This window comes from Octodon degus, unplaced genomic scaffold, assembly GCF_000260255.1.
Source record: "Octodon degus isolate 3935 unplaced genomic scaffold, OctDeg1.0 scaffold00002, whole genome shotgun sequence".
NCBI lineage: Eukaryota > Metazoa > Chordata > Mammalia > Rodentia > Octodontidae > Octodon > Octodon degus.
This window is the reverse complement of record NW_004524578.1, coordinates 12773321-12797136: the sequence shown is the minus strand read 5'-3', so window position 1 is coordinate 12797136 and position 23816 is coordinate 12773321. Positions and strand designations below refer to the sequence as shown.

The 23816-nt window shown below is 52.2% G+C and overlaps 1 protein-coding gene and 1 non-coding gene across 2 annotated transcripts in view; both read left to right on the top strand.

The window, feature by feature from the left end:
• Positions 1–6: 6 nt before the first annotated feature.
• The window catches only part of St8sia2 (ST8 alpha-N-acetyl-neuraminide alpha-2,8-sialyltransferase 2), a 66363-nt gene continuing 42553 nt past the window's right edge, over positions 7–23816 (top strand). Inside the window, exon 1 of the mRNA XM_004623271.3 lies at positions 7–155. Coding sequence (XP_004623328.1) covers positions 58–155 — 98 coding nt within the window. The 5' untranslated portion in view covers positions 7–57. The remainder of the gene's footprint in view (positions 156–23816) is intronic.
• LOC111816246 lies at positions 21624–21767 on the top strand. Its single transcript, XR_002820691.1, has one exon. It is a non-coding gene; the product is annotated as a small nucleolar RNA U109 (small nucleolar RNA).

Below are 23816 nucleotides of genomic sequence, written 5' to 3'. Positions count from 1 at the left end.
CCCTCCAGCCCCGCTCCTCCGCCGGCCCGCGCGGGTCCCGGCGGGCTCCAGCCCACCATGCAGCTGCAGTTCCGGAGCTGGATGCTGGCCGCGCTCACGCTGCTGGTGGTCTTCCTTATCTTCGCAGACATCTCCGAGATCCAAGAAGAAATCGGGTAAATAGCTGCGCCCGGGCTCGGGCCACGAACCCTCCTGGAGCCCCCTTTGCACCCGTGCTCTGCCTACCCCACCCCCTTTGTGTGCGCCGCGCCCTCGGTCCCTCCGTGGAGAGGCGAGCACGGCTTGGGCTAGAGGTGGCAATGCCAGGGACCCGGGACGGCTCGCGGGAGGTGGGGGGCGCGGCTGCCGTGGTGTCCTGGGCGGGGTGCTCGGCAGCCCCCAGCGGCCCCAAGCCGAGAAACCGACTCGCCCACCCGATCCCCTTCTCCCGGGGTCCGAGCTCAGGGTAGCCGGGGTCGAGGGAGGGCGCCCGGGAGTGTCTCGGGCGGGCGGAGGGGCTGCGCGTGGAGGGAAGCAGGAGTTTCTTTGTCTCCTGCTCGGCCGCTTTCTCGCCTTGGCAAAGTGGGCAGGGGGCGCGCGGGGATCTCTGAGTAGGGGGAGGGGATCCCCGAGCCGGAGCAGAAGACTGGGGCTATGCACCGGCTCCCGAGAAGGGGAATGTTCCCCGTACATCGGTATACGACACACTCCTCCCGCCTCCCGCGATCGGCTGTGGGGACCGGCTCCTCCGGAGGAAGGGCGCGCCGGGCTGGAGGGCCCCCCCCCCCAGCCCGCCCCGGGTCTGGACGCTCTGCCAGCCCCACGATGTCCCGGGCAACCCTGGGGTTGCCGCGCGCTTGTTGCGCAGAGACAGAAAGGCTTTGGGGAAAGTCTGGACCCTCGCCCATTTGGCTCCTGGCCCTCGGGAACGCGATAGCCTCCCACCCCCAGGTTCTCCCGATCTCTCCAGAGGAGGGTAGGAACCACAACCACCGGTTCCTCCTGCCCAGGACTTCCCCAGGGCGCGCACTTTCCGCGCGGGACGCACCCATCCGCCCAGAGTCCTGGAGGCTGATTTGTGCCCCACCCCACAGCCTCGAATGCCTGGCCCAGCCCCTCTCTGGAACCTCTGGAGGGCGGTGGACAGGTGTGGGGAGACCGGGAGGGTTCTGGGGCGGCCTGACAAGCCGAAGGTAGCTTCTCAGAAGCTGCCTAGAGGTCCCTTCCCCTGTGGGATAAGCGCGGAGCCCAACGCTTTCCGTGTCCCGCGCCTAGCACGCCCCTCCTTTGTCCCCATGCCATGCCAGTCCATTCATTACTAACGCGCTTTGAGGCCACCATTCGGTTAAGCCCCTGAAAAAGGAAAAACCATCCTGAGGCCCAGATGCCAAGGACATGGGTGCCGTGACCTGGGGGTAGGCGCCACTTCCTTCTCTCGCCTTTTCTCCTGCCCCTGCCCATCTCCGAAACCCCACAGTTCCTTCTGTGAGCTCCATTGTGCTTGGACGATCCCTCTCTGCCGCTTTCTCCTCCAAGTCCTCAATTTCCCCAAAAGCTCGGGAAACTTTCAGGAATGTGGTAGACTTCATAAGCGAAGTGCCACGGCTTCCAAGCAGATTCGGAGAAATAGCTACTTTTCCTTGCTTCTGGCCCAGAACTCCTGGGTCAGCGAGCAGAGGGGAAGGCATGGACAGGGTCATGGAGACAGTGCAGAGGTCTTCCCCAGAGGTGTGCAGGGACAGGTGCACATCCCCTGCTGACCTTTGAGGATGCTGGGGGAGGGACCACCAGCTGCCTCTTGTTCTGCTACAAAAATGCAAGCGCTGCTTTCATAAGATATCCTAAACTTGTTCATTTCTGGAACTCCTAAAGGCTAGGAACTTTGAATTCTTGAAGTGTAGTCTGGAGATCACTTGGCATGTGCTGCACTCTCCTAGCAGGGTGCAGAGGACAGAACTGCAGGCCTGACCTAGGACAGGCGTTTCCAGTCAGAGGACTCCTGGAACACCCAGCCCTCCGCTGTAGGAGCGCGTCCCCTGGGAACTGTTCTGCTTGGGCCCCAGTGATGCGGAAGAGGTTCCTACTTCTTTTTACACTGCCCTTGCCTGGGCTGATCCTAGGCCAAGTAGGTGAGATCTGGCCTTCAGGCTGACCCTGAGCTTGGCCTGTCACCACACAGGCCTGAGACACCACCTTCTTTCAGAAAGGCTGATGAGACAGTCTTGCGCCACTACCCTACATGCCATGGGATGGATCAGGAGCAATGCTCCAGTCCCACCCAAAGTGAGCCCCACTTCTCTTTGACCCAATAGAAGGAAATTTACCTAGGATTCGCCATGGCTGGGGGAGGAAAGATGGAGGGCAGAGGTTGGGAACCCAGGAAGTGTCTGACCTTTCGAGTTCGGTTTTAACACATAGTCGCTTACATATTCCTTGCAACCTCTCCAACTTTGAGTAGCCAGGCCTGGCACCAATAAGTTCCTTAGCAGGGAAGCCAGCAAGCAGTGTCGAGAGAGTTCTGTTGTCCTGCCTGTCTGTCTTCCTGGGAAACTTTGAACCCTGGAGCCCTCACACCTGCCCTGGCCAGCCTTCTCCAGGATCCCAGATTGCCGGCCGGAGTCAGCCCTGGGAGAGTGCAGTGCCTCTGTACAAGGATGGCCATTTCCAGAGGACAGGGGACTCAGGGACCCTGTGACCTGTTAGGAAGGCAGACAGAGCCGCCACTTGGGGGGAAATGTTGGAGGACTGAGGAGTAGGAAGCACCGTGTGCAGGAATAAAACCGAGGTCCGCTTTTCTGAAGCTCTTGATTCCCTTTCTTAGCAAATGAAGCTTTTGATGTGGTGGCCTCCAGGTTCCTGTCCTGCCCAAGGAATCATACACTGCATGCTGAGCACCCTGCTTTCTTTGATGGCTTTGCTTGAGATGTATCTCTTTTCCTAAGCAATTCTTTTCCATGTTCCATTTCTGACTCTTGTTCCGGTACAGCTTGGGCTGAATGAGGAAAGAAAAGAGAGAAAGATAAACTCTCCATGGGACACACAGACAGTCCTATCTGGCAGCCACAGAACACATTGAAATCTAAGTCAGAAATTGGAAGGGGCTTTCTTTGAACCCCGTGCTTAACTCATGTGGCCTCCCAAGTTTTAAAACCCGATGGCCCCAGCTGTGCACTGAACTCTTCCGGTTGTCCCCTGAGCTTTAGTCTGCAGTGTAACCTCCATAAGACAGGTGTCCAGCATGGTTACTGCAGCCCCAGAGTGGACGCACAGAATGGCTTCGGTAAGTGTCTGTTGGGCTGGCCAGGATGACCCAGGCCAGAATTCCAGCTCCTCAGGAGGCTGAGACAGGAAGACCAAGAGTTTAAGACCACCCTGGGCAACTTAGTGAGAGACCTGTCTCAAAATTAAGGGATTTGTAAAAGGCTGAGGATATGGCTCAGGGCTCTCTGGGTTCAATCCTCAGGACTGGAGAAAACAAAAGTTTATCAGTGTTAGGTGACTACCCCTCGCAAGTCTGATGCTGGCCATGTAGTTCATCTTCAGGCAAGGCGGAGACTCAAACCCTTAGGACAGGAAGCGTTCGGGCTGCAGGAATCTGCCTGCCTGTTATCAGTTTGGGTTGATTTACTCTGAGATGTGACATCACTTATCCAGGAGCATGGCCCGAGTGGTTACAGCGGGACAAGTTGTACAGGTCTTCACTTTTGTAACCTAATGCCTTCGTGCCCAAATAAAAAAGCTGCAGAGCTCTGGTTAAAGAAGAAATAAGCAGCAAGTGACAATAATAGTGTCCATGGCAATGATGCAGATGAGAGCAGGGTTGGCATGAACTGAATGCCTCTGGGAACCAGGTGCTAGCTCAGGTTCTTCAGAGATATCAACCTGCTCCTCCATCTACCAAGAGCTACTATGCATTGAGCCCCGTGTGCCGGGCACTGCAATGATTACTTGTAGCGCTTCTGCACTGACTCCTCACCAAAGCCCTGGGTTTTCTTGCTAGCCCCAGTTCATTGCTAAGGAAATTGAGATTCAAAGAGGTTGTGTAATTTACAAGTGCTTGACCCCAGCCCACAGAGGCCGAAGCCCATCCTCCTGGCAATGAAAAAGGAGTTCAGCAGCCCAGGAAGGAAATGATCTGGAGAACCTAGCAGGCTGGCAGGATGGGCAAGAGCTGATGCCTCCCAGTTACTTAGAATGAGAAAAGGTGAATGGAGTGGACTAAAGGGAGACTCAGGACTCACTCCCCACAGTGTGCCTCTGGTTCTTCCACGTCAATGCCATGCTAACCCTGGCCTGCTGTGAGTAGGAGCTTCCCAAGCTCACAGGCAGAGCCTTGGCCTACGTCTTCTGCAGGAGGGGAATCTCCCATCCCATTGCAAGGCTGATTCTCAAGTCAAGAGCGTGGACCTTCCTTGCTCCCATACACTTGCAGTTGGGCACTCAGGCTCCCAGTCACATAGCTGCTTAACAACCAGGTCTGTTGGAGTGGACGTCAGAGCAGTCACAATCAGTAGCCAGGAACTTGCCAAGCATCAAGCCTTGTCTGGGAAAGTACGAAGTGGAGAAAGGAGCTACTCTGACATCAGCCACCTCAGGTCCAGTGAGCAGGCAGCAACTACTGCCACTGGGTGAGGAGGAGGTGAGGTGAATAGGAAGGAAGGTGGCCTTGACCGTTGGCAGTGTCGGTGCCTTGTAGGGAGAATACGTGCTTGCTCAAAGTGATGCAAGATTTTTATTAGGAAAGTGCTCATTTTTCTCCCTCGTCTTGGTATACATCACTCAAGTATAAACATGACTGGAGGATAAAATAAAGAAGGTCTGGTTTTAACTCAGTTGCTCCAAGTCCTTGCCAACTATGCCTAGCATTGAATTTAATTTTTTTTATTTAAATTGTAAATAGATTTTCATCCTAGAAACCAATTCAGCACTCAGGGCCTCTTTCCCCTTGGAAAGCAGGGTTGCTAGGATTGAAAGTTGTTTAGGTTTTACAAATTGGAAGTGTTGTAAATTGCAAATTATAAATATTTTTCAGAGAAAGCGCAATTCTCGAAAGGCTTTCCTTGCATTTCGCAAGAGATACAAAGACATGCCTAACCTTGCCCTCACCTTCCTCCCCTGCGACCGTGGGCTCGGGCCATTCTGTGTTGCTCACAGTTCTGTCAGTTGGACCCTGATTTCATACCTCAGTACCTTTGCACATGCAGGTTCTCTTTTCTGGAACACACACACACACACACACACACACACGCATACGTGGACACACGTGCACGTGCACACGCTATCTATCTCCAGGCCTTCTCCTCCCTGGTTGCTTTGAGTCTTCCTTCAAGGCTGAAATCTGACATCTGCTAGGATTGCCCTCACACAGCATTTCCAGGCTCTCGTGCTTCTTGGCCTGGGTTAGTTGTCCCTCCTGTGAGCGCCCTCAATGCCCCATCGTGCCAGCGTCCTATGGAGACAGGGTCCACAATGACATTTTATTTATCCCTTTACCCTGGCTCCGGTGATAACTGTGTGGTTTACACAATGAAGCCCATGGGGTCTTTCTGAATGAGTAAACATGGGCTGTGGTGTATCGAAAGTAAACATTGCGTCTCTCTGATCCTAAAAAGTCCAAGCTCTTCAAATAATAGTGAACACCCTTGGCTTGGCCTTCAGGCCACTTCTGCCTTGTGTCCCACATGGAAGGCACAGCCTGGCTGTGACGTTGCTCATTGGCTCACAGTGTTGGGGAGCAGCCAATGGGAATAAAGGCCCCATTCTCATTTGTGAAACTGGAGGACCAGGGTGTTTGCTCACTGCCTGTTCAGATGAAAAGCAAAGATGCACAGTCTAGACTCAAGCTTCTGCTCGTCCTGTACTACCCAGATGCCACTGTGGCTGCCCAGCTGGGTCCTGCTCTTTCACTGCCACCCTCAGCGACTCCTATACCAGCACTGAGAGAAGACCTGGGACATGGGCCAGCTGTTTTCTCCTAAGGGCCCTGGTCCCCAGAAAGACGCGAGAAGGGAGTGCTAGCGACAGGGTGAGGCTCCCCCGTGGGGCGTAAGTCATGCCCATGTCCTTCCAGAGCGCTCCAAAGTGCTATTTTTATTTTGAGACACTTGCAGTCCAGGGAACCTAGTGGTCCAGACTGTAGCAGCTGTGAGGGTCCTAGCTCTGCCCGATGCTTCAGGCAAACATGAGATAGACAGACAGATGGCAGGATGCACGGGAACAGGCATGCCACTGCCCGGGTGAGTCAGGTGACTGTCTCCTGCTGCAGCGAGGCGCTGTCCCCTGTGGCTGCCTGGCCGCCGGTCTGGGGCCAGCTCGCCTTCTCTCTGGTGCTGGGGCTTGTCCTTAAGCATTGAAATTAGTCACTCCCCTGGTGGCAGCTGGACTGGTTTTAAATTCTCCCCAGTCGCCTGCAATTCATCACTGCCTCAGAAGCTGCCTGGTATCCTCACGGAACCTGTTAACCCCAGTGCTTTCTCAGCTTCAGCTGTCACTGAGGTCCAGTTCACAGTGGTGTGGGGAGACCAGCTCCGCCACTGGAGCGGTGGTCCGGACTGGACATGTGTCTGCACTACACGCTGGCAGCTCTGGCTCCCCCGAGCATACTCGTGAGCTCTTGGGGTCCTGGTGCATCCCCTGTGGAAATCCAGCAACCTGCATTCCTGTGCAGATGTCCACTTGCTTGAGTTCCACAACTGGCCCACGTAAGAGTGACTCTCTCCATCTGGTGGTTTCCAGGCACTGTCTCATTAGTGGAGGAACCCAGAGGCTCTGGGCTCTGCTTCTGGTCCCCTTGGAAGGTTCCAGGCCTCAATTCCTTCTGCTGTGGCCACTTAGTCAATCGCTGGAGGCTGAAACAGTCCCCAGGTCCACGGTCCCCAAATACTGGTGTGCAGACAACTGTCGGTCCAGAAGGGAAAAGTGAAGAAAGAAAAGGAAAAACAGCACAGGGAGCCAAGACAATTCTGGTAGTTTTAAGCTGCCAACTGTCATTGCCTGAAAAACTCTGCCCTGTGCTGAAGTGATGTTCTTTTGTCTTTCGAAGACTATGATGTCCTTCCTGTCACTAAGTAGGGTGGTGGCAGAAGGCACCTGTCATGATCTTCCTTGGCCAAAGAGGTTGGTCACTGATGCTGCACAGTCTGGGGTCTGGGTCCTCCAAGTACACTGAGGCATGACTGAGCAGGCAGAGCAAGCCCCACGCGTGGCTCCTGCCCCATGGAGGATGGGGCTGGCAGAGTCACAGCAGGGGCATTTTCCTGCCTATGATCAGTGCCGGCAATGCTCTAAGTACTCTAGTGACCCTTGCAGGCCTCCCCACAGTCTGATGAGGTTCAGGGTGTTTTCATTTCTATTTTGCAGATGAGGAAACCGAAGCACGGAGCAGTTAAACAGCCTGGCTGAAGTTACACTGGCTGGGATTTGAACTCAGGCTCCAGAGAATAGGAAGAACAATCCAGAAATGATGTATTAAATGGTACCCAGTCAGGGAAATATGTAGACTTGTATTTCCCAGGGTTGAACCTGGGAAACGTAGGGGGTCTGTGGGAGAAATTGAAGGACACTCGGGAAGGGACAGCATGTCGAATCCCAGGCCACCATGGAATGTGGAAGTGGAACAGATCTGTATAATTTGGGAATTCCAAGCCCAAAACACTATAATGTAGGGTGGGGAGCACCGCCTCTGCCCCCCTCGTCCCTCTCCTTCAGTTACCTCCTGGCCTCTAGGGGTCTCTGTAGAAAGACTATGGAGTGTGGCAGTTGTTTGACCATCTCATTAGGCAACACACACGTGGAGAGAAAAGAAAAACATGATACACATGGTTAAGGCATTTTGTTCTGGGAAAAGACAGAAGAGCTCTTGCTGTCTGCTTCTCTAGGCTGGTGGAACCTGGTGAAGGAGGGAGGGAAGGAGAAGAAGGGAGGGGGAGGGAGGGAGGAGGGGAGGGAGAGAGGAAAGAGAAAGGAAAGGAAGGAGGGGAACAGACATGCCTTCTGAAGAGGACAGGCTTCATGCAGGGAGACCATTCGCCCCATTTCCTAAAGCAAAGCCATGTGCTGAAAGCTCATCCTATCATCTCACTCAGTCCTCCCGACCACACTCTTCACCTTTTGCAGAGGAGGAGGAGGAAACAGAGGCTCAGTGAGTCTCAGCACTTCCTTGGGTCCCACAGCCAGCACAGGAGGAGCCAGGACTGCAGCCAGGTTGGCCTGCACACACCCCCCAGCACCGGCTACGTTTCTGTATCACAGTTTTTCGCACTGCCTCCAGCCTCCCTGCACAGCCTGTGCTGCGTGACACTTTCTGTGTCATGCAGGGTTGTACCAAAAGGCGGGACTTTTGAGGCCAGCGAGAAGACTCTGGAGGTGCATGTACCACCCCCAGCACAGTGGCAGCCATTGTCACTGGATGCCACCTTTCCATGACAGGGAGGAAGGGACAGAGGCAGCTGGACGCTGCTCTGAGGCGTGACTGCGTGCTATTGGGTTTCTCTGTCTCTGGTTTCTAGAGCAGAACACTGGCTGCAGTCAGGGGAAGGACACCAGCGCTGGCTTACACCTTTCTTGGTGAACGCCCGTGTAGCTTAAATCATGAGGTCAGAAGCCATCTGCTGAAAACAAGTTGGTAAAGTGACAGGGCTGGTGACTTTCCTGTGCTCTGGTCCGCAAGTGGCAAAATCCTTCCTATTGCATCTCTTCATTCTCCACATTTAGGATTTGACTCAGATGGGCTGGATGGTGTCCAAAGTGTGCCCTAATCGAAAGGTTTAGCTGCCAGCAGAAGCAAAGAAGGAAACTCCCGAGGGTGCTCCACCGGGAACTGGTGCCCTGTCCCCCAGGAAAAACCAGTGAAGCCAGCCTTGCTGGTGGAGGAGCCCTGTCCCAACCTGCCAGTGCTGCCCCCTTCCTGGCTGTAACCCCCAGCAGTGACAATGGCTCCATATATGTCTGCCAGCTGTCACTCATAAGGACTGAGCCTTCCCTGAGCTGTACTCACTGCTCAGGCTGCAGGACGCTGGGCCAAACTAGAGCAGCTGCAGCTACTGCTGGCGTAGTCTCTGGGGAAACACATGTGACCTGTGCCTCAGGCAGCCATCCTTGCCTGACTGGGTCTCGATCTCCTAATCTCTAGAATGGGTTCATGGTCTCAAACTCATGGTGTTCTGAGGGCTCCATACAAATGATTACACACAAAATAAAATGATGCAGCCACTACAGAAAGCAGCAAGATAGTTCAAAAAATATATATATATATATATATATATATATATATATATATCAAATGAATTAGCAGTTATCTAATGATCCCATTTCTGGGTATCTATCCAAAAAATGAGAAAAATAGAGACTCAGCTACATAGTTTCTTAACATGCTTGAAGCAGCATTATTCGGGATAGCCAAATCACAGAAGTATCTAGCCACTGACACGCGAATACTGAAACACTGCTGTGCATCCCGGGGAGTAGTATTCAGCTTTAAAAAGAAAGAAATTCTGCCCCTGCTACGTATGGCACAGCAAACCCGAGGACTTGATGCTAAGCGAGATAAACCAGTCACGGGAGGACAGACGATATACGACTGAGCGCGCGCGCGTGACCGCACCTGGAGCGGTCAGTCCCCAGAGCCGGAAGTGGCGAGGTGGGGGGCTGCGGAGGAAGGGGGTGGGGAATTAGCGCTTAGCGAGCATAGCTTCAGTTCCACAAGATGAATGAGTTCTGGAGACGGGCGGTGGTGACAGTGACGGAACAATGCGAGTGCGCTGAACATTCCTGAAGAGAACACTTAAAAATAGTTAAGGCAGGGGTCTTTGTGTTGCGTGTATCTCGCCGCAGGTCTTTGAATACACACACGAATGAAAGCAGCCGCAAGAATGCCTGGCAGGTGCTCAAGACGCGATGATTTATTTTAAGAGCACAGTTGTGCTTTTAACAAAGCAGCATTAAAGAGAGTATTATTTAATTTAAGAAATAATACGGTGCCAAAACGCATGGCAGGGAGGGGGCGGAGGGAGATGAGGCGGGAGGACAGAGCCTCATCTCAGGTGGCTTCGCTGCCTGCCTGTTCGCGTATGCTTTCGCTGGAAGCAGCCCAGACACTCGACACCTGGATCGCGTACCTTGGAAAGTGCAGGTGCAGCCCTCTCTGTGGTCGCACTGCCAGGCCAGGCCGGCCTGCTGTCTACCCTTGAGTAGGATCCGCAAGGTCTCTAACACCTACGCCATAGACAGCAGAGAGCGACGGGAAGGAGGGAGGATGCTCAGACTGCGGCCGCCCGGGCCCTGCCCCTCCAAGGTCCAGTTCCCCCTGACTCTTTCCTAGTCACCTGCTCAGAGACCTCCAAACCAAAACTGTGTTTTGGGCTCAAAAGTGAGCCCAAAGGAGTCTCAAAATGCTGATCCCCAAAGCAGAATCCTGCAAAGCTGGGCAAAGCCAGGCTCCGGCTGTCTCGTCCTTCCAAGCTCCAGCCCCAGCGTGCTAGAGCAGGTCCGACTGAGAAGGTGCCGCAGTACCTGGCAGGCTCCCTAACAGGCCTCTCGCCTGCAATCAGAACCATCACCCAGGCTTATTAAATACAGGCTGCAGGGCCCCATCCCGGAGTGTACTGCGGCCTGAGAATTTGCCTCCTGGATGAATTCCTGCAGGGACTGACATTGTTAGGCCTTGTAGCCATACTTTGAGAACCACTGGGCTAGAGCCTTCAACTCAAGAGTACTGTCCTTAGACCGCTGCAGGGCGATCATCCAGGAACTTTGGTAGCCACACTGAACCTCAGGGGGCTGTGAAATCTGAGCATGCGTAGTAGCAAGACCCTGGGCAATGAGCATGCACATTGTGCTGGTGGAAATACCGTTGCATCTTCACATAAGGACAGTTTAGCCAACCTCAGACCGCAAATGGACACGGTGGACACCTAAGATGACAACCATGCCAAGAAATTCTTGTTAGTATTTCTAGTGTAGCTTTTCTGTGTGCAACGTACAAATGCTTCCCGCTGGGCGCTACTGCTTATAGTATTCAGCAGTGCACTGTTCAGCCTGGTGGACCCGGTGCAGTAGGCTGCAGAGTTTGGCATCAGGGTGTAGCGGGCTACATCCCCGAGGCTGCTAAGCGCAGTCCGCCGTTCACACAACCAAACTGCAGAGCAGTGCACGTTGCCCAGCACAGCCTATAGTTCAGTGACTGACACACAGCTGTAATTATGTCCCCTGGCTTCTCCATGGCCCCTGACCAGGAGGGATCCTGCCCCTTCTTACCAGGAGAAACTGGTCCATGTATCTCCATTTCCCAGTGCAGACCCTTCAGTGGTCTCAAGTGAAAAATGAACAATAATTTTTATTAAAAGCACTTGTGGAATGCCCAAGTGTACACTAGGAGCACTTCCTATACTGTATTACTTCATATATTTATTATTTAAAAAATCAGAAAAGCTCGTTGTATGCACAGATAAACTGGGGCTCTCATAGAGTAACTGCTTCATTGACACAGAAAAAGGACCAAGAGATTTTCAGGATGTGGCCGGCTGTGTTCCTGGGAGACTGGGGTTCAGCCATGTGAACCACCACCCCCTTATCCTTCCAAATGAGGGCATGAGCACCCGTAGGCAAGGCAAGGGAAAATTTTAGCCAAGGGCTACATGGATTTGTTCAGTGGGGCTAAGGCGTCTGCAGCATGGCCAGGCATGGCCTCGACGTACCTCATGGACACTTCTGGGAGCTGATAGCGAAGCTCTCCTCAGCTCTGTCCCAGGGGCCCCTCGTGAGCCTGGCAAGGCTGCGCTCATTCACATGGCAAACAGCCTTCCTTCGCTGTTGGTGCAGATAGAAAGCGTTCCCCCAGTCCAGGGACGTCCTGAGTGGGTCTGGTGGCCTGCCCGGGTGCCATCTCCTTCCCAAGTCGCCCGTCAGTTCTGAAAAGTGGAGGAATTGAGAGGGGAGGCCTCCAGGGAAAATGGGGGGCAAGCATAGCGACCCTTTTAAAAGCCATCTGCTCTTCCACATAAAGACAGCCTGTGGGCAGGCTGGCAGCCAAGAACCTAATTGTATTTACTCTTGCTATTACCTTCTATTTGGGGCAAAGGATATTGGTATTCTATTTAGGGTAGGGTTATAAAGATGGCTCCAGTGATAAATGCATTTAAGTTTTTAAGTGGTCAACTTAAATACAAGTATTAAGTCTGTGAAGTCAAGTGAGCAAAGCCTATGCAGGTAGACTCAGAAAATGAATGAAGTTTGTGCCTTTCCGAGGGCCTTTTCTGCCCTGATAGCAAGGAAGCTGTGGCAAGCCCTTGCAGAACTTCCATACAGGGTGAACGAGCTCATCCTCCAGAAGGTACCTAGTTCTAGGAATGATTTATTACCATATTTGGAAAATTGCTCAGCACACTTTGAAAAGGCATTAAAAATCTCAGTGAAGCAATCCTGTGGATGACTTAAGTAGCATGCGCCGTCACTCCTCTGGGAGAGGGTGGTCCTCTCAGGAGGAAAGGTGCTGTCAGTCCATGAGGACCTTCTGCCCCTGCAACACCCCCAGGTCCACCCCGCCTCATCCTCTGGAGCGCTGTGCCTCTCTGGGCCATCCCTTTGTCCTTGGTACCTTTCCAGCCTGCTAGGCTGTGCCTCACCATCGCCACATTTGTGCTGCTCCTTGCACTGTGCCTGGCCAAGCAGGTGCTTGCTAGGAGAACCAAGAAGTGAAAGCAAAAAAGAAGGGGTAGGAGTCAGCTTCCTGAGGGAGGCTCAGAAAGTCCCTCATCACCGACGTCCTGGGATCCTTTACTTCTTTCCATGACCAAAGGGGAGGTAGGGAAAGGTGCTGTTTACCCTCCTGTGGTTATCTGACTTGAAATCCATTGAGTTCTATGTCATTCATAAATAAGAGGACCCTCCCCTGTGCTGCAAAGAAAGCCTGGATGGTCACTCTGTGATTGTTAGCATGCCTGATTTGAGAGACACCTAGGAGATAAGGGGGCTGCATCCAGGGGTCATGAGGGCATGACCTCAGAGACTTCATCTGCTCCCTGCCACCTTCCCCTTCAGCTTTTTCTTGCTTGATGGGCTTCTGGCAGCTCTTGAACTGAATATCCCCTCCCTCACCCTCTTGCCTTGGAACAACCAACTACAGAGTGAAACTTCTCAAATCGTGAATGAGGCAAAATAGACTCCTTCCCCTTGAAGTGTTCTGTGTCGGATACTTCATCCCAGCCATGGAAAAGTGATTAATAGACCACTATTTAAGCAAGTATTTTTAGCAGCCTGATTCACGGTACTACATCGGCTTTATACACAGAACACAGAAGACCAGAGGGATGTGGCCAGACTTGGGAAACAGGCTCCTGGCAGACTGAGATCTTCCTGATAACAAGGAGATTAATAAGGGTCTGCTGCCTCCTCGATGCTGGAGCATGGGAGAGGGTTTTTAAATCAATGCTGGGCTCGCTGTCTTACTGGTACCTAATCTTACCTTTTGAAGCTCAAGCATTTGGGAGTTGAGATCAATTGAGATAAAATAGAGTAAGGTGTGTTGACTTTTAGATTTTTAGTTTTCATCAGAGTCCCATTGTATAGTTCTGTTTTTATTTTCTGTCTCCCAAATAGGGAGAGATTAGCCTCATTCTGCCTGGAGGGGGTGGCAGTGTATTTTTATTTGCATTCTTTTTTTTTTTTTTTTCTGTCTCCCACTGGATAGTTCTCCATGAGGAAGGGTCCAGTTCTGTCCCATTCATCTCTGTATACCCAGCACTGTCAATACTCAATAATTATTGCTTGCCAGGTACAGTGGTACACATCTGTAATTGCAGCACTCAGGAGGCTGAGGCAGAAAGATCTTTGTAATTTCAAGACCAGCCTGTGCTACAAAGTGAGCCCATGGCCAGCCCGAGCTGCATAGCAGCAACCTGTCTCAAACAAACAAAGCAAGTAACAATTTCTCCAATGCAACATTTCACACAACCAGCAGACAGTGTTCCCTGGGCCAGTCTTCTAGAAGAGCCCGGTTCTTTCTCATTATAGAAACAGCGGTCTTCTGGGGTACTCCCAGTGCCGCTGGAGGGAAGTGTCAGGATGACTCCCTGATCCCTGGTCCCTGGTACCTGTAACATTTTATTATGTTCCTAAAGTTATTGGACCAAAATGCACTGGATTCACTTTCCACCAGCACTCACAACTTCTGTGCTTTGCAAAGCCAAACACAGCACAAAGAGGCTGGTGTGGTGGGGGACAGAGACCTTGGCAGACAGTGAGAAATGTGTCTACAGGTGAGACTTTGGAGATCTGAGCTTTGGTTGGAGCCTTGCCACCAGAGGGCCCCTGCTTTAAGAGCAAGCATAGGACTCTCTGTGCCTCAGTTTCTCTTGTACAAAAAGCTTTGATGAATCCCTTGGCTTTCTCTAGCTCTGAGGCCTCAGAAATGGGCAGCTATCCCAGCGCCTTCCATTGAGTAGAGTGTAGCCTCCCCGGAAGTAGCTCATCCTTTTACCATGCTTCTAAATTTCTCACCCTGCAACTTTAGAGCAGGGCAATAAACAGGTGTGGGTCTATTTTCACCCACCACCTGCTCCATATGAAAGGAGAGGGGGGGTAAGGTCTGGTATAAAGGAAGCAGAAGATCAGCTAACATGCTCGGCACCTGCTCCTCTCCAGGTGCTGCATTTGACACGTTCACATCTCAGCAAAGCCACCTGACTGACTTGCAAGGTTGGGGTCAGCAACACCATTAGTCCCCACCCCCTAGCGCCACCTAGAGAATCACTGTATTGCAGCAGGATTGGTTTTGGATAAATTCTGCTCCATATACCATACTGTACAAGAACCCCTGTGTGTGCAAGAACATGGAGAATAGCTATTATCAAACATAGTTGTTGCGTGATTTTGGAAGCCTTCATTTTCTTGGCTATCAGGAAAAACCATCACCAAGCAATCTCTTGTGCATATGCTCTCTCAGCCTAGGCCCTGAACTCCATGGTGAAGCCTGTCACATAGTAAAAATGAAAATGACAACTTTGTGTTCATGGTTCTGATGGGTCATGCCACACATGCCATCAGAGGAGCAGGGGTACGACAGAGACACTTGCAGAGAAAGCAAGGTCAGGCTCACACTGGAAAAGAGCGTCCAGCATGGAGTTGCTGACCCAGATGTAGAGAAGGGCCCGAACCAGAGAACCAGCAGCACACAAGGACCTGCGCTTACGTGTGGGGCTTGCTGGACCAGAGGTTTGAAAAGCCTTGAGGTAGAAGCAAGAGTCAGAGCCATGATGTGGAGGACCAAGGACTCAGATTATCTGGGGTGTCTTTGGTCTAACTTGAGGCCCAAAGCCTCTTGAGAGTTTGCGATTGTTTTCAGACCCGTGATCCTGCTGGATTATAGCAAGCATTCTTCTGAGAAGAGGAGGCATGTATTTCAAAGTGTGATTTCAAAGCATTATCAAAGAGAGCCAAGATCCCTTCAGAGGAGCTGCTATGGATAAGTGGGGCCATAAGGTGGTTTGAAAGCTGAGTACAGACTAGGAGTATCTCAGAGGGAACAGGGCTGGAAATACCACCCGTACACAGGAGAACAGCACTGGGGGTCTGGGATGGGGTGGGATGGGCTGATAGATGGATGGATGGATGGATGGATGGATGGATGGATGGACAGACAGATGAATGGATGGATGGATGGATGGATGGATGGATGGATGGAACAAACTGGAGTGTTGTGGTTACAGAAAAGGGCTGCCACCATTGCAATCCACGGGGTACTGTCAGTAACATCTCAGAAGACAGCTGAGGCTTTTGTGGTATAAGAATCCAGAAGAATAGCTGTGTTTGGGGGTCCTTGGATAAGTTTCATCTTAAACATGATGACTTTAAGCAGTGAGTTCCACGGTGTGGGAATGAAGATCATTGGAAGTCATAGAGTCACCAGCTGCTGAGCCAATAGGGATCTAGGATGCCAGGCTGCCCATTGCCCTTGTATCAGTCTTTTATTTTTATTTATTTATTGGAGGGTATCAGGAATAGAACTCAGGACCTTATGCTTGCCCAGCAGGTGCTTGTGCCACTGAACTCCATTCCAAGCCCCCATTCTCCTTTTATCTTACAGGTACAGCATCAAAAGCCAGAGATGAGAAGTAACAGGTCTATGGTCACCTAGGTGGTAGGCAGCTGATTGATAAGAGAATGATAAGTAGAACTCATAAGGACTGGAGGTGGAGGCCTGAAGCTACTTTTGAGGAGATGATGGCTGAAGTGATTAGTGGAGATGAAACTCCTATGGTAGCAAAGATCCCAAGCATAACAGCCTGGGTCTCTGGCTCCACACAGAGTTGGCAGCAGAGACCAGGCCAGCAGAAGCTATAGAGAAAGATGGTCAGAGAGGTGAGAGGAGCACAGAGGTCAGAGCGCGCAGCAGGAGTGGCGTGTGCTGCTGGCAGGTGTGTCCTTCAGGACGAGGACCCCGGAGGCCCCCTGGACTTGGTCCTCCTGCAGGTTCCTTAGAACAGTGAGGTGAAGAGAGATTCTAGAGAGAAAAGACTGGTGTCACCACAAGTTCAAAGGAAAGGTGAAGTGGGTGGGGTGGAGGCAGACGGGGGTGAACACTAAACATGAGAGAAAGAAGCAAAGAGAAACCAGGGAACAGGGAGGGGCTTTTTCCAAGAGGGGCTTTTTCAACCTTGAAGTGAAATAGGACCCATTAACTGGTGGGAGGTAGACAAGGTTAGATGAAGGGTCAGAGATCGTGTCTTGGAGAGGAGGCCCAGGACATCATGGAGTTCAAAGAAAGGCGCTGGGATGCATTCGCCCATCATGGCCTCGCTAAGCTCTGCCCGAGACTCTTCCCACAGTGCTTTGCAGGGATGGCGCCCCCTCCTCCTTCGGGGTTCTGCCAAGCGCCACCTCCCAAAAAGGCCTGGCTCTGCCCGCTCCTCAGTACGCCGTCAGCGTGCTCTCTGCTTCTCGTGTGTTTTCTTCCATGCACCCCGCAAGGCATGAGCAGGTGTTTGTCACTCTTTTCCTTGAGCCTTAGAACTGAACGCTGTGTGTCTGCTTTCTAGCTCAGCACCTGTCGTGTAGTAGGTGCTCAATAAATGCGTGCTATTGAGGACAAAAGGCTTGAGGGAGTGGAGTGTGGCTATAACTACTTGCTTCTCAGAAGAGTTTTAACAAGAACAATAATAAAAGTAAAACAAGGCCGGTGTCTGCCAAGCTGAGTGTCTGTGTTCGTTACCTCTCAGCCTTCACAGTTTACTCATTTTAAGGAGGAAATTTGGCTTTGCAGCCTCTGCTACTTAAGGCAGCACTAAGGTTCACACCTTAGTCGTGTTCTTTTCTGCTACCTCAGCTCTTTTACAGTATTTTGTCAAGGAGGCATTTCTGTCAGGAAAACAGAGTGGCTGCGTCCCTTCTCTTTGCCCCCTGGTCAGGTGCTACCTGGGCATCCTCTGCCCATGTTGGCCCAAAGCTCCGCGGATCCTGGGTGGGCCATGGTTCAGCCCCTCTGGGGCTGGCGTGTTTCATCAGAGGTTCTGATCTGTCCAGGAAAATAGGATCAGCCCCCTCCCCACCCGCTGTGTTTGTGTAGGGAAGCCAACAAGTCAAGAGTTCTGCTTGGCTCCGGGTGATGCCAAACCCCGAAGGCAGGCAGGCTCCCCACCCTCCTGCCTGGGCTCACTCCAAGTCTTCTTCCTTGAAATTCTCACAGGAAATTGATGGCAGGAGATGGGAGGGGGCGGAGGCTCAGGCAGCCCCACCTGTGAAGCCAACACTGGCAGCTGGCCTATTGGCCCCAGCTGGAGCCGCGCTCACCCCCACTCCCTGGGCCCAACAGGCCTCTCTGCTCTGCCTTTCCCTCCAAGCCCCAGCCGGCCTTGGGGTCTGTGCCGACGCTCAAGGCAGCAGGAACAGCCAAGGAGGGGCTCCCTAATCATTGCATCTTTGTGAGGAGGGCACAGGCATTAGGCATAAAGTGAGAGGGGCCGACCCTAGATCCCTGCGCACACTCCTGCTCCCTGTCGCAGCTTCCCACCTTTCTCTTCCTTTCATGCTGACTGGTAATGCTGCTCCCAAGTGCTGCAAGCCCGCTGAGGGGATCCCCTGGCCCTGCTGCCTGCTGTTGTGCTAGGTTTGCACCTTGAGGCTTTGACTCTACTCTGGTTCTGATTACCTACACCACCGCGGCCACCTTTGCACCTAGTTACCCAGTTGCAGACAGCCTGTCGGGGGGCTGGGTTCAAATTCGGCCTCCCGCAGCCTCTGATCTGTGTATGTCCTGGGATTTGATGCTTAGCATCCCTCAGAGAAATGGAAGTCAGAGCAATGCTCCCCACCCATGGTCACCATGGGGACAAAGGACTAAGGCATCCACAAGAACGCCTGTGGGGGAGGCTGGGGCAGCGGAAAACCTGATCATCATTCTGCTCCCCACTGCCCATCCAAGCAAAGTCATTCTCAAGCCCACCTCAGACTCTTGCTTCTAACACCAACGCAGCCCTGGCCTTGAGGGTCCCCTTCCTCTGTCATCTACAGTGACATTTGCTGCTTGAACTCATTCTCTGAGCTCTGGGCTTTTCCTCCAAGGCCATCAGGAGCTATTCTCAGGAAGGACCCTCAGAGGAGAAAGCCTCCAACTCCAGCTTCAGCCAGACCCTTGGGATCCCACAGAGCACAGGGTGGAAGCTGTGGAGACGGATGCCAATATCTGCAGACCCCATCCGTGGTCAGCATCCTTCCAGACCCTAGGCCTGGCTTCCTCTTCCTGCTCTACCAGGTGGCCTGTCCGTGAGCCAGCAAGGCAGCAGCTTCATACAATCAGGAAGCACAGGTCTCCGGACATTTCATTTCCAGAGCTGCTGGCTTCTGAACATTACAAGGAAGAGGACTGTGTCCTGAGTGTTTCACCTGCTGCCTACTGTTTCCTCATTTGGGGATGGGGGATTTTGCCTGCTGTCACTGAGAAGGGGCTCACACCACATCCTAGGGTCCTGAGGGCCTGCAATACCCAGAATGGGGCAGGCATCTGTGTCACAGAAGTTTATGCAGAAGGTGACAGGGGCTGAGTGTCACTGCTTGACCAGGGTGAGCCCAGGGATCTCTACTGTATGTGGCTCCAGGATCCAGGAAGGCCATCTACACAAGCAGTGTAGCTCACAGTGATGTGGGAGAGTGGGGTTGGGTGGTGAGACAATGGAACACAGGACCCCTGCCCCAGAAAAAAACACAACTTCATCTCAACTCCAGCAATTACCAAGGCCCCATGTTGCCAGAGCACCTGGAAGGCAAAAGACACTTGGTCGTGACTGGTCTGTTGAGTTTTAAACATCAGCCTCTGGTTTTTAAAAGACTTAGCATGATGCAAACTCCCCAATACATATTTAATCCAGATATGACCTCAGGCTGGCTATTTATACCCCCTAAATTCAATAAATGAAAAAGAGAACAAGGGATTCTTGAGAGAAAGAGCTTGATATTCAGAGGCACAACCTTGGAACAGGCTGGCGCATCCTAGAAACTCATGACATGGCAGAGTTAGAAGGGAGATGGGTAGAAAAGAAGACCAGGTGAGAGGGGTCCAGCTCTGAGAGGGTTACCTGCACTGTGCTATATTTATTTATTTATTTATTTATTTTTGGCGGAACCAGGGATTGAACTCAGGCCCTTGCGCTTGCCAGGGAAGTGCTTATTCCACTGAGCCATCTCCCCAGCCCATGTGCTGTGCTATAGAAGCTGAACTTGATTTTGAGAGCTGGGGGGACCTAGGAGGAAGAGCTTATAGGAGGAAGCACAGTACAGTGCGCATTGCAGAAGTGGGGTCCTCCATGGTGAGGCTGGCAGACAGCCTGTGCACACAGGGTGAGAAGGTGGGGGTCACAGCAGGGACCCAGGGTGAGGAATGGGCACAGACACCTGCTGTCCCCAGGTGGGACCCTCAAAGGGGAAGCATGATGAGGGCAAGTATGGATGGTAGACACTGTCCTGGTTCTAAATGGATAGTCTCAGGGTACATTCTCTGCAGGAACATGGAGAGAAAGCAGGGTGTGAAGCAGGATCTAGACAGGACATGCCGAAGCTGGAGCCAGGTGTGAGGAGTTCAAGGGCAAACCTGGGTGTCACCAGCTTGATCGTGGACAGTGAAGAATGGGCTTCAGCATTTGGACTATGCTAAGGCTGGGCACTGAGCAGCTCCAACATCCAGGTGTCATGGTTTAGACCGAGAATGCTCCCAAGAGTCTTGTGTGTTCTGAGATGGGCTTTTGGAAGGAAACAAGATCATGACAGGGTCTATATTCATTGGTGGATTAAGCCACAGATGAATCCAGAGCTGTCTGGAGAGAAGGCCTAGTGGGAAGAGCCAGGTCACTAGGCTTGTGGCCTGGGAGGGTGTGTCTCCTACCCAGCTCCCCCTTCTCTCTGTTTCTTGGCCACCGTGATGAGAGCAGCCATCCTTTGCAGACCTCCTACCACACACACCCACACACACCCACACACACACACACCCACACACACATACACACACACTGTGGCTTTGGAGCTAACAGACTACAGACTGAACCCCAGGCTTCTGTGGGTTAAGGTAAACCTCTCCTCCTTTAGGTTGTGGGCATCAGTTATTGCGTCCCAGCAACAAAAAGTGGCTAAGATATCAGGGAAGGGCTGAAAGCAAAGCTGGAGAGAAAAGTTGAGCCAAAGCCTGGAAAGGGGTCACTGAGGGTGGAGGAGGAGACAGCCCATGGCCCACAGGATACCTCAGCATTTCTCTCAGTTTTTTGGTCAGAGAAGAGAAGAAACTTAGCCTATGCCCACAGCATGGTTGGACCCTCTCAGGCAGGGTCCGGGCCACACTGTGAGGCTCTCCACACAAAGGTGCACTGGGCTCCATCCTGCATGGCCCCATGGACCATGGATGCTCCTTGTCCAGCTTGCAGGCATTCGTGCCACTTTCAGACATGCCTCTCCTGTCAGGAAGAGAAATACAGGATTGATCTCAGGCAGGCCTCTCGGGCCAGCACAGCACAGCATCTAAGAAATCAGCTGCACTCCAAGAAACACAACTCCATGCCAGTTAGTTCGCCATTTTCTTCCTTCCACGGCTGCTTCTGTCTGCATGACACACTGTGGTGTTGAGCAGCAACCTCTCCAAGGACACTGCTCCAAGGGCACCACCGGGCTCTGCAGAAGCAGCTGGTTTATTTTGTTCTGAAAGGCTCTGACTGTCACCTTCAACAATGTGGACACCTGTCCAGGGTTTCTCAAGCTCCTGAAAGACCTTGATTTGCAGGGAAGGATGTCAAGGCCAAGAGGTGTCCAGGGCTGTGAAGCCAGAGGCCATGGGGAAAGAGAACTGCAGTCCCCCAGCCAACTGTCCCACCTGTCCCTCTTTTACCAGATCCTGAGGCTTCAGTGACAGCTGCCAGAACAGAGGCAGTTGCCATTTCCCTAGGTCCGGGCAGGGTCAGGAAGGAGACACATCAAACACCCAGAAGAAAAGCAACTTCAAAGTCTTCCCCAGCCCAGGTAACCCCTGGGAATTTTCTCTTGAAAAGGCTGCAGCTGGTGTTAATAGGGATGCTGTGACTGAATGTGGGTCCATCAAGAGAGAAACAAAAGACAGGGAAGAAAGTCAGGAGGAGCGCAGGAGCCTTTCAAGTCCCCGCCAGGCAGGCTCAAGAGCAAAGCCTGGTGCATCCGACAGAAGTCCTGCTTCTCTTTAAAGAGCACGGATTTATCCACACCATGCAACATGAATGAAATGAGAAGTTTCCAGGGCTGCCAGCTTTTCCGTTGAGGTTTTGAGGCAGTATGTCTCTTCTACAATAGAAACTGGGGAAGTGACCGGCAAAGTGAACACTGCGTCCGCAGCATGAGGCCCACTGCTGGTCAAGACTGGATTCTAAAAGGCTGGGCAGTGGAAGGTTGAATGATTTTTCATATAAAACTGTTCCCAGGCCTATAAGCCAGGGAAAGTATAGATACTTCTCAGAATCCTTCCTCCTTCCCAAGATCCTTCTTCCAGGAAGAATGACGTGGCCACCGTTGCCAAACGTGGATGGAGTTTAAGTAAGAGGGCGACTGGCAAACACCATTGCAAGGTGGCCATATAAGAACATCGCTGACAGGGTAACAGGCACATAAACTACATTGGAGTGGAACAGGCAGGAAGGTGGGGTGCAGAAACAGCTGGCATAGATGAGTCTGAAGAAGTTGGTAGAGTAGAAGAGAGACAAGGCTGAGGGGGATACAGAATCGAGGTAGCCTTTTGTCTGAGCTTAAGGTAAGGTTAAACAAACAGGTATTTAAATGCTACTTGGAGTAGTTAGGAGCTAGGCTCTTCAGCCAGCATACTGGGCTTGGCCCTGGTGTCCCGCCTCAGTGGCTGTGTAGCCCCAAGCAAGACTTCACCTGCCCTGTACCTTAGTTTCTTCCCATGCAGAATAGATAACCATTGCTCCTTCTCAGGGCTATGGCAAATAAACTAATGGGATGGAGCAGAGCCTAGCGTAAATGAGGCCCATGAGTAGTACCAGAAATTATTATGTGGCTAAAGGGGGCTGTTGAATTCATGGGAGAGAAAAGACGTAGTGAATAGAAGTCTCAGAAAGCGGGAAGAGTTGCATTGCAGACACGGGGGGAGGCACTGGCTTTGGGTGAGAAGGTGACTGGCGGCTCTATGTTAGTGAAAGGAAGATGAGAGGGAGGCTGGGCCTCGATTAACGAATACTCACTGACCCCCAAAGGCCCCGTGCCCAATGCTGGGGATGGCAGCAACAGGACAGTCCCATGGTTCCAGCATGAAGCTGACATTCCAGCGGCAGAGCAGACAACGCGTTTAATGAGTGAGCATGATGATGAGAAGGTTGAAGGGCTGGGAATCCAGGTGGTGGGCACGCAGAGAGCTGTGACACGGGCACGGGGACGGGGTGGTGCACTGCATGGGTCGTCAGAAAAAGTTGCTTTCCAAAAGAGCTATTTGCAAAAATATTGGAAGGAGAGGGAGAGTCCCTAGGATGTCTATAGGACGAACAGTCCGTGGAGTACGACCGGCTAGCACAAAGCACTGGCCCTCAGTGCGCCTGGTGGGTGGGAGTCGATGGGCAGTGGGAGAGAGGGTGGGTTTCCCCGCTTCCTGTCCAAGCAGCACTTGTAGGAAGCTGACTCTTCTTCTCTGCCAAGAGGGCCACCTTCAACTTTTTTGGCTCTCCATTCAGCAGTCCTCTCTAGGGCACACCAGATGTGCAGGAAATGTGTCCCCTTTGCCGGTGCTGAGTGCCCAGAGCATGGGCATGGTACTGGGCCATCAGTAGTGAAGCGCAATGGATGAGGCAGGAACAGTAGCTGGGGGTGTGCAAAGCCCTGATGCAGATAGGGCGTGGACACCAGGTAGAGCGAAAGGCCCTGTACATTGTGGAGGAGGGCTGCAGCAGGCCCGAGGAGCCCAGGAAAGGCTCTGTAGCCAGAACACCTCACAGAGGCCTTCTCCACCAGTCTTCCACCAGCGTCAGCCCAACCAACAGTGTAAATAGATAGCGCCTTTAAGATATTTGGCCGCTTTGGTTTCTGGGTGTTTGAATGGTACAGGTTTTACAAAGCAGCATTATTTTAAACATATATATATTTGGACTAAAAGAAAAACACAAAGGATCAATGAATCAAAGAGTCTGATCTTTGAAAGGATGACAAGGGGATCTAGGGATGAGGAAGATGGGGAGGAAAGGAAGGGAAAGCAAAGTATATGTATCAATTCTCCTGCAAAGCATGTATTTACCATGGATCACAAAATATACTAATATAAAAGTGCCTGCCTAGTAGGTACAAGGTCATGAGTTCAATCCCCAGTACCAACAAGAAAAAAAAAGAAAAAAATTATG